This window comes from Montipora capricornis, chromosome 11 (assembly GCF_036669925.1).
Source record: "Montipora capricornis isolate CH-2021 chromosome 11, ASM3666992v2, whole genome shotgun sequence".
Classification (NCBI taxonomy): Eukaryota; Metazoa; Cnidaria; class Anthozoa; order Scleractinia; family Acroporidae; genus Montipora; species Montipora capricornis.
The window spans coordinates 33,455,764-33,466,213 of NC_090893.1; the positions used below are offsets into that span (position 1 = coordinate 33,455,764).

The window sequence follows — 10,450 nt, forward strand, 5'->3', positions numbered from 1 at the left end:
ACATAAAAAAATACCCTTAGGAGACACTGACAGTAGCTCCACTAGGACCAAGTTGCAACAATCCAAGGGGGTCAAGAGTCTATGATGGGTGATTGACTCTGAAGGAGGTACATTTACGTGTTCAAAAGTAGCGTTGACGGTTATATTGATAACAGATATCGAAAAAAAAATACACATTCCGACGAATTACCTACACCCTCCCCCTTTTGGCTAACCCTTCCCACTGTCTAAAAAAAGAAGTGGACTACCCTAAAATTACAGTGATGGTGTGACCGTTTTCGGTGTAACACGATCCGTCCTTGTTTGCTGAACTGAAAGGGTTTCGTAATGGATACTTAACTTAAGAAGCGAAAGCTCTTGAAGTAGTTCATCTGAATTATAAAGATTTCGTTCGTTCGAGGATTGCGAAGAAAGAAAACTAAAGAAATCATGACAGAGTTTAAAGTTCTGGGCTTTATCATTGTTGCTTCTGCCGTGAAAATGTCGGGTATGTATGTAACATAATTTGACCCGAAGGGGACGGAAATGTGGCTGTATGGCAACCGAGCCTTACAAACACCATCTCGTATGTTTTAGTCCTACATTTGTATGCGTGTTCACTAAATAGGGCACAGCATTTAATTACTTGTTTCGCCCAGAACAGGCCTCAGAAGATTCGGAGGGTTCATTAACTAAGATATTGGTAAAAACGACAGTATTTTAAATTGTAATATCGACAACGAAGATGGACTGAAATTCTTGACATGATGCCGATTATATTTCTTTGTTTTACTATATTTATTTTGATAAGACATAAAAACGAACAATTTCGATCAAATTTTGGTGTTTGCTTCCCGTTGGAATAAAATACACTTGATGAAGAAGGAATACCGGAACTTGAATCTATCCAAGAGTATTGGCAATCTATTTTTAGTCCGCTCAGGATGGAAAAGGGATATTTGCATGTGTCGCATTATTAATTTAACTTCACCATGTCTTCTTTTCCCGAGGTGAATACCTGGGCTGGTGGTTAGTTTAAGTACATAGTAGAGCCCCGAGATTCTGATCATATAACAAGTGCGGGTAGTGACTTGCAATGGCAGTGATCAAAGCTTGAGGTCGCTTAATGATCTCTATAGTGACCAAGGAGTTAATATTGTATTTGTAATGCCAACTGCAAATACAGCGACAAAAACAACAAACAGACAATAACACAATGTTTTCTGTTCGTATTAAAAAACATATAAAGTTTTGGAATTAAGAGAACGAGAAGAAAGATAGGTAAAAACAACTACTGGCAGTAGAAGGAATTGATCGAGGTAAATAATTAACAATTTCACAGTCATGTTGTTAAAAATCAAAACATTAAACGAAGGGTCACTTGAATTACTACCATGTTATACCGATATCCTATTGACTACTTCCACAATTCCGTAATGCATTTACATAAAAGCAATACAAGTTACTGTATAACGCTTCAGTGAACTGGATACCCATTGCTTTAATGAAAATAAGTAGTGAATATTCCACTAATCTAATTACTACGCTACAGTTAGGAACAACTAACACGAACAAAACTGGAGCTTGCATAGGAATTAAGCACAGAGTAGAAAGATAAAGAAAATAATTTTTAATTTCAGATTGCGAATGAATGCAGCTGCAAAGAAGAGCAATGTAAATAATCAGTACGCTCAATTCAAAAAATGGAACCAGTTAAATGATGATAAAATTTGCTATAATTTGTTCCGGCAGTATCATGATCCATACAGCAAAATGATTTTGAGGTTAGCTTAGTATTGTATTCATATAATTTTTTTTGGAACAGATTCTTACAGAAAAAAACTGGAAACCAAATGTCTTTGGAAGTTGATTATGAATGGTGACCAAAGGTTACACACTTTTTTTTGTTCTTGAATTAAATAAGGATGATAACCATTGGTGACGTTTCACGACAGCTGTTCTTAGTTAAAATCAAGCCAAACGAGAAGTTAAACAACACAGAGCACTGGCCCCACTAATCTATCCGTCAAAAGGAGAAACCTGCTAGTGCTGAGTTAAAGGTGATTGTTAAAGACAACAAGCAGTCTGGTAAATCACCCTAAACGCACTGCAGCCGGCAACTTGTCTCAAGAAGTTATACATCATGTTAATTAAAATGCTTTCTTACCAACTTTTAAAGGAGCGAGATTTCGACTGTAGAACTACAGTCTTCAACGGGTTACAAAAGCTAGTGTAAAAGACGCCAGTACAAACGGCGTACAGTGATTATCATAACAATAAGTAAGAAAAATGAAGAAATCTCGCTCGTTTATGAATTGTCCTGATACCTTGAGTTTGGTATTCAAGGTCAGCTGACTGTTTTCCCACACCCACTTGCTCAACTTAAACAAAACGGCGGCAGCCTTGGCGATGCGCTTGTCGATCTCTGAGTCGAGAGACAAATTGCTGGACACAGTAGAGCCAAGGTAGGTGAAATGATCGGTGACCTCAAGAACCTTGCTTTTGATGCAGATAGTTGGAAGAGCCGGGACGCTCTGGCTCATGACGTTAGTTTTCTTGATGCTAATTGTCAGGCCGAATTTCTCGCAAGCATGGGCAAACCTGTTGATTAGGTGTTGAAGTCCTTCTTCGGTGTGAGCGATCAGGGCCTGCGTCGTCAGCAAACAGCATTTCTCAGAGGAGGACAGTCTGGACCTCGGCCTTTGCCTTCAGTCGGTACGGACTGAACAGTTTCCCGTCACTCCTGGTGTGCAGGTAGACCCCCTCCTCGGAGTGCTGAAAAGCGGAGTTCAGCAATACCGAGAAGAAGATGCTGAACCAAGTCGGCGCAAAGACGCAACCACTCATGATCATGAGGGGGCTCTGACGAGGCGCCGTTGTAGCTCACTGTGCCCTGCATGCCGTCGTGGAAGGAGGCAATGATGTTAATTAGCCTAGGGGGGCAACCGATCTTCTTCAGGAGATTGAACAGGCCACTCCTGCTCACAAGGTCAAAAGCCTTGGTAAGATCGATGAATGCGATGTAGAGTGGCATCTGTTGTTCACGGCATTTCTCGTGCAGTTTTCGAATGGAGAAAATAATATCGACCGTGAAATGCTCCGTCCTAAAGTCTCATTGAGACTCAGGAAAAACGCAGCTGGCAAGGACTTGCAGGCGAGACAGTACTACCCGAGCAAAAACCTTGCCTTCGATAGTCAGCAAAGATATGCCCCCGTAGTTGTTACAATCACTGCGGTCGCCCTTGAATTTGTGTTTTTTGAATTTGCCCTTGAATTTGCGTGACGATCTTAGAGTCGCGCATATCCTGAGGTACCTTCCCTTCGCTCCAGCAAAGGCACAGGAGTTCATGAAGTGGTTGCAAGAGGGCTGACGTGCCGCACTTGATGATTTCAGGGGGTATGCCATCTTCACCCCGGTGCTTTGCCACTTGCCAACGCATCAATAGCTTTGTTAAGTGCTTCCATGCCCGGCTCGGAGTCAAGTGTCTCCATGCAGTACGGATGGATCCTCCATAGCATCAAGTGCCCAGACAACGGGTCCCCCTCTCGGCCGCACCGACGAGTTCCGGGCGAATGCAATGCAGTACACTTGGAGCCGGAGTAGCTGCAGGAACTGCCGGATGGTAATGGCATTGACCACCCGTCCATGCGGCAGGTTTTACTCGGTTACAATGTTACCAGTAGCAGAAAACGTCTGCCCGGCCGCATTCATTCATTTGTTAAAAAGTACATAAATAATGGTGCTGCACGGGCGGTACGGATTTTAGCGGAGCTCTGCGCGCGGAGCACCATAGTTAAGAAAATATGGTAATCCATCGATGCGAGAAATTTTGGTTTTATAGCCATGTCGGCATCGACCGTCCGTACGTTCGTCCGTACGTCCACATCTCCATGTATGCCATTGTGACCAGTATCACGCTAGTTTACACCATACATCTTTGATATTGGACATCATTGTTATGATCAGTTGACACCTGTCAAAACGAGGTATCCGCTGACCAGTATCACGCAAGCATATGGCGGGTTCACGCCTAGAGCTGACCGCTGACCAGGTACTGGCTTTCGATTCGATTGCAGGCTCAACCCAGATTAACTCCCCTAAACATAACCGAGCCTTCATTTTTTGCGCGCTTTCTGTGGCTCGACGCAGCTACACGGCAATACTGCGTCAACGATAGTTCTTACACAGTCAACGCTTTTCGTGTTCAGGTGGAAAACAGTTTGGAATATGTGTTCTTTCTGCATTTTGCGTTGGTTTCAATCCAGTTTGACATATCATGATAGCTGTGGTCCACACTTGTGGCTACGCAGTTATTCAAGTTAAGCATTGGAGGGATGTAAACTTAAAGCTGAGTGTTTAGTTTTAATTTGTTTAGAGCTACTTTTTTCTCTGTATTGCAACTTTTGTCGTATCTTTAGAAGCTCTGATAAGGTTACATGATGCCTGGAGGACCTATGACTAGAACAGAAACGAATGTAGAGAAAAAGAGGACGGCAACGACAAAACAGAACACCAGTAATATCTCATACTTAGTGGAAAAAGTTACTCCACAAATTGTTTCCTTGGGCACTAAATCGTTTGTCATTGTTTTATGGATGAGTTATTTAAAGTGGGTGCGTATATTTAAAAGGTTGTTTAATCGGTTTTTCACTTGTTCAGCAATGAAACTCGAATTTCTATTCTCAACTGGAATTAAATAACAACTATCCTTACTCTTTTGGACACAAATTTATTTGATTTTTCGTTTGTCATGCTCCAAAATGCGAGCTAACCAGTGTTTTTTTTTTAATCGTATGCCTAACTGTTTTTCCATGTGCCTCGACAGTGACAAAAAAAATGTCCTTTTAATGAAGCGTAATTGCAATGAGCTCTCGTAAAATTAGGGAGAATCTTCAACCGAAAGGTAATTTAGTGTTGGAGCGGATCCTGTTTGAAGTTCGTTTTTTTCTTGGTTGCATTGACGTATTTTGCCCATTCTTGTTCCAAGCCAAGCTGACGTGTGTCAATGAAATACATTAAAATGGGAATGATCTCGTTTTGAGAGATAAAGTGGATAAAGTTTTTCGATGGTGTCTAATTTTAACATGGTTCCTGTTCACTAGCTATTGACAGTTGACTCTGAAATGGCTTATTTTCCTTTCCCATTCGTTCGCTGAGGGTGTGGTTATTTTCTTTTAAAACTCATGGGCTTCAAGAAAAATTCATTTCCAAACTGGTGAATTCCAAATGAAATCTCACTCGAAAAACCGATATCGCACTCGTCGCATTGTGATTATTGATGCGATATCGGTTTATGGCGTAAATTTTACCGTAGAATTCACTAGATAGGCAATGAATTTTTATATAGACAAAGCAAACAAAAAAGATTTAATTAAGTAGCAACCGGAAATATCAAAACCAGGACAATTCGAAACCTTTTATTTTCAATAACCCCACAGGCAGCAAGAATAAATAACCAGGGAGCTCCGTTTTTAGGCTTGGCTAAATCTATATCTTAGCTTATATTTTGCGGTTCTCTGCACAACAAAGATGTTAAATCACGAAATTTTACGTTTTGACGACAACGTGAGCATGCAACAAACATTTACTCTCTATTTTTACTCTCAAAACGCTCGTACGAATGTATTTTTAGGATACTTATTTCACATCGTGCGATGTGAACGAGGTGGAATAATCGCCAAACTTATGGTAGAGAAAAGTTCGATTTTAAGGTGACGTTTTTGTTGACGTCACCATCGTAGATCTTAAGGTCCCTAAGGTTGAGCCTGCTCGTCGTGGAACAATGACCTTGTTTTATTGTTCAGACCATGCAACAAAACGCAGAAAACTTTCTGAACAAGAAGCTACTGCCATTCAGATTCTATTAGAGTCACTATCCCTGTGACTGTGCAAAACAAGGTCGTGATCATGCGACAAAGCAAACAGCATAACAGAGATATTCCGTTGTGGTGCGCTTGCATCAATTTATACACCCATTCTCTCCAATCAACTATGGTTGAGTAACGGACTTCAAGTAAAGTGGTCCCTATTACAAGACAAGACGACTGGAGGCGTTTACACGCGATGGGTCGATCGATGTAAGCATTAAAAACTTTTGTAACGATAATCAAAGTCTGTTTAAGCTTGCAAACAAGCTTGTGTCAAAAAAGTGAGGAAAGGCTGGAATTTGAACAGTACAATGGCAAGGACTTTGGCTTTCTGCTCTTTGAGTTTGCTCGATGTTGTCAGGTACCTTCGGCTTGGGGAGCTGTGCTGATGTTGGCAAGAGGGTTTTGGTTCGGCGAGCCTCAAAGCTGGTGATGCGTTGATGGATTCTGAGAGCGTGTTGCGCCAATCAAGAAGTGTCAGGTAAGGATCACAACGAGTTTCAAAGATTTTCCTCATCAGCTTTTTTGTGGTGTTTATGGCATTTTCCGCCTTGCCGTTGGACGGCTGGTAGGTAGGTGAGCTCGTTACGTGATCAAATGAGTAAGCGCGTGCAAACCCTTGGAACTCGGCAGATGAAAATGGTAGACCTTTGTCTGAGATGACTTGGTCAGCGATCCCATGTCTTGCGAATTGAGTTTTGAGTTTACAAATAAATTCCCTTCCCGTCTTGGATGATAGCTTTTCAATTTCGAAGTAGTTAGATTAGTAGTCGACCATGACATGGAAATCCCTGTTTTAAAGTTGGAACAAGTCCATTGCCACCTTCTCCCAAGGGCGTGACGGGATCTGATGGTTGATCATAGGTTCTTTGCCATGTTCTTGTCGATAGTTGTTACAAGTTTGGCGTTGGGCTAAATAGTCCTCTACATCTTTGTTCATGCCAAGCCAAATACCTGGATGCCATATATGTGACTTAAGCGGTGGGGAAAACGAGTCTTTCTCCTTTAATGATTAGCCCGTTCTATAGGGTGAGCTCGTCTCTAAACGGGAAGTAGGCATGGATGCATACAGTAACTTCCGATTTCTGCGGAGTCAGCATGGAGTCTGCTTCTGTTTCTGCTTGCATCTGAGTTTGCGTAGCTTATGAGATAGGTGGATATTGTGCCATGTTGACGACTTCGACGTCTCTTTCAGTTTCACCTCTCAAAGTTTTGGACACTTAGGTGCGGGATGCAAGAACATCAATTATCCAAAATATCCAAAACAAAAATGTTTTGGCGACATTGTGGCGGGACAAAATGCACGAAAAATTTCACAGTGTAACGTAACCTGCAAAGGTCAATATCGTTGCAAGACAAGTTGCAAGAGCCGTTTCCGAAAGTTGAACCAAGTTCTACGTTTTGTGCAATTTGTCTCGCAACGATTTTAGTCGTTGCAAGGTATGTTACATAGTCAAATGTTTCGTGCAACTTGTCCCGCCACAATGTCGCCAAAACATTGCGAGACAAGTTGCACAAAACATTTCACAGTACAACAGCGCCTTAAGTATCAGGAGATATTCCGCGCTCTTTCGCAGGATAATTGTTAAATATTATCTGGATATTACCATAATACCATTGTTGTGTGAAAGATAACGATCAAAATACTTTACTGAGTAAAAAACAAATACCAGTAACATTTCTCCTTCGTTCAGCATTTTGAGCAGATAACAATCAGCTGTACTTCTTTAACAATGTATATATCAACTTAAACATGAAAACCAGTGGTAAAAATGTTTGGTGTGTAGCCAGGCATGTTAAAAATATAATAAAAAGGTTGACACTGGCTAAAATATTGTGTTGGACGTTTCGGCAACTGCTGTTGCCTTCCTCAGCAGGGATGAAAAATGCAAAAATCTAACGGCGTCCTGATGGTACACGATGCGTATTAATATAAAATCGCACTTCAAAAGAATATTTTAAAAATAAAATAGACAATAAAAACGAAGGTCTCCAGAGCACTCTAAAATATTTTTACAAATTCTTTATGTTATTGTAAACGTTTGGAAGTGCTATATGCTCGTTTATAGCGTTTGTATCTCGTAAGGAATGCCAAGCCTCAAGAATAAGTCTTTGTCGCCATGCCGATGAAGTGTCAACAATTTCGACGTTCATCAAGTCTATTTGGTGATTGCAGCGCATGTGGTGTTTGGCCAACAAAGAGTTTTCATCTAATGTTGCTATGGCCTTTGAGTGCTCTTTGACGCGTGTTTTTAGCGCGCGCGATGTCTGACCGATGTAAACACAATCACAATCTTTGCATTTGATCTTATATACGATTCCTCTAGAGGCCTCCCTCTCGATTTTGTCCTTTGGTTTTTTAAGTATATTTGAGATTGTCCGAATAGGTTTATGAGCGACCTTAATGTTGAAACCTCGAAGAACCCTCGCGATTCTCTCGGAGAATCCTTTGGCATAGGGCAAAACAACCATACCGCGCTGGTCGGAATCATTTACTTCTTGTTGTCTGTTTCGTTCGCGACCATTGTAGATGAAATTGGCAGGGTAGTTATTAGCGGTAAGGGCTTTTGCTACTCTCTTAGTTTCTCGTACAGCTTCCTCCTCGGTGGATGGGATATTCTTTGCGCGATCTATGAGGGTGCGTGTGACCGAGTATTTATGTTGGGGGTGGTGATGAGATTTGAAGTCAAGGTAGCGGTCGGTGTGGGTAGCTTTTCTGTATACAGACACGGTGATCGAGTCATCGTCTTGTCTGGTTGTTTTTGTGTCAAGAAAGGCAATAGAACCTTGATTCTATCTCGATGGTAAATTTGATGTTAGTGTTGATAGAATTGAGGTGTGCGTGGAATTCATCCGCGCGTTCCCTTTTTATGCATACATGGCTATCATCTACGTATCTGATAACAATAACATAAAGAATTTGTAAAAATATTTTAGAGTGCTCTGGAGACCTTCGTTTTTATTGTCTATTTTATTTTTAAAATATTCTTTTGAAGTGCGATTTTATATTTATACGCATCGTGTACCATCGGGACGCCGTTAGATTTTTGCATTTTTCATCCCTGCTGAGGAGGGCAACAGCAGTTGCCGAAACGTCCAACACAATATTTTAGCCAGTGTCAACCTTTTTATTATATTTATACCGTCTCTATTTTTCTTGCACAAGCGTATTGCGTATGCGCGAGGCAACAGTAACGAAGAAGTTTTAAAGTTCTTAATTTCGCTTTGAATTTGTTACAAATTGATCGCATTAAGAATTGGGTACACATCAGTAAATAGCGAATAAAAACTTCCTGAGAAATACATCAGCTTTTTTCTTTTCAAGTCATCCTCCAAATCCCTGTTTAAACAATGGTTAAAAAACCAAAACAGAACATTTCTCTTGTACTGGGTCATCTTCCTCTCAAGTTTTAAAGTGCTGATTTAATCTACAATCTGCCTACAAGTGACAAAATATGGTACTGAGATCACCCTTTTGAAAGTACATGATGACACCTTACGAGCTGCAAACAATGGTGCCACTATGGTTTTGTTACTTCTCGATTTATAACCAGTTTTTGACACTTTTAATCACAGTTTACTACACGAACGATTAAAGATGCGATTTGGTATCAAGGGAAGGGTCCTCGCTTGGCACTAATCCTTCCTAGCTTGTCGGAGTGAATTTGTCTGCGTAAATGGAACCAGTTCCACCAGGTCTGATCTAATCTACGGTGTCCCCAAGGTTCTGTTCTTGGCCCTATTTTATATCATTTGTATACGTCCCCTCTTGCTGAGGTTATAAGAAGTCATAATATGAACTTTCATTTCTACGCTGATGATTCTCAGCATTATTTTTCGTTCGACTCTAATTCGCCTGTTATTGTGCCCAGAATTGAAGCATGTTTATGTACATGATATTGCGACATGGGTGTCCCTGAACAAACTTAAACTTAATGGTTACAAGACAGAGCTTTTGGTCATTGGATCGCGACATCGTCCGGTCTCTCAGCTCCTCTCTTTCACAGCGGTTAATGGGTCAGCTACAAAACCCTCTCAGTTTGCCAGCAACATAGGTGTAATTTTTGACAATAAACTGAACATGTATCGTCAAGTTACTGCCATCTGCTAATCAGCCTTTTTTCACATTCGTAGTATCTCTCGTATTAAGACGTTTTTTTCGGCTGAAAACACCAAAATGTTAGTGCATGCTTTCGTAATGTGTAGATTGGACAACTGTAACTCTCTCTTATACGGACTTCCGAAACACTTGCTTAATAGACTTCAGTTAGTTCAGAATTGTGCGGCTCGTCTAATCCTACGTGGTCCTAAATATGACCTTATTACTCCTTTGCTTAGAGAACTACACTGGCTTCCCGTGGAGCAGAGGATTATTTCTAAAATCTTACTGTTAACTTTTAAAGCTTTAAATAATTTAAGTCCTAGCTATATTCGTGATCTGCTACAAACTTAAGAGCCATCTATGAGTTAACGATCTTCAACCATGAACTTGTTAGTGACACCTAGATCGAGAGGTTAAAATTTTATTGTGATCGCGCTTTTTCGGTCAGCGCTCCTAAACTTTGGAATAATCTTACATCTTTTAAAAGCAATCTTAAAAATA

The 10,450-nt window shown here is 40.7% G+C and overlaps 2 protein-coding genes across 2 annotated transcripts in view; one reads left to right on the forward strand and one right to left on the reverse strand.

The window, feature by feature from the left end:
- The first annotated feature begins 238 nt into the window (after positions 1-238).
- LOC138024844 (uncharacterized) overlaps positions 239-10,450 on the forward strand; it is a 75,787-nt gene continuing 65,575 nt past the window's right edge. Inside the window, exon 1 of the mRNA XM_068872034.1 lies at positions 239-487. The gene's annotated coding sequence lies outside the window, so the exon portion shown is untranslated. The remainder of the gene's footprint in view (positions 488-10,450) is intronic.
- LOC138023408 (uncharacterized) overlaps positions 7,861-10,450 on the reverse strand; it is a 3,534-nt gene continuing 944 nt past the window's right edge. The window contains exon 2 of the mRNA XM_068870411.1: positions 7,861-8,640. Coding sequence (XP_068726512.1) covers positions 7,861-8,640 — 780 coding nt within the window. The remainder of the gene's footprint in view (positions 8,641-10,450) is intronic.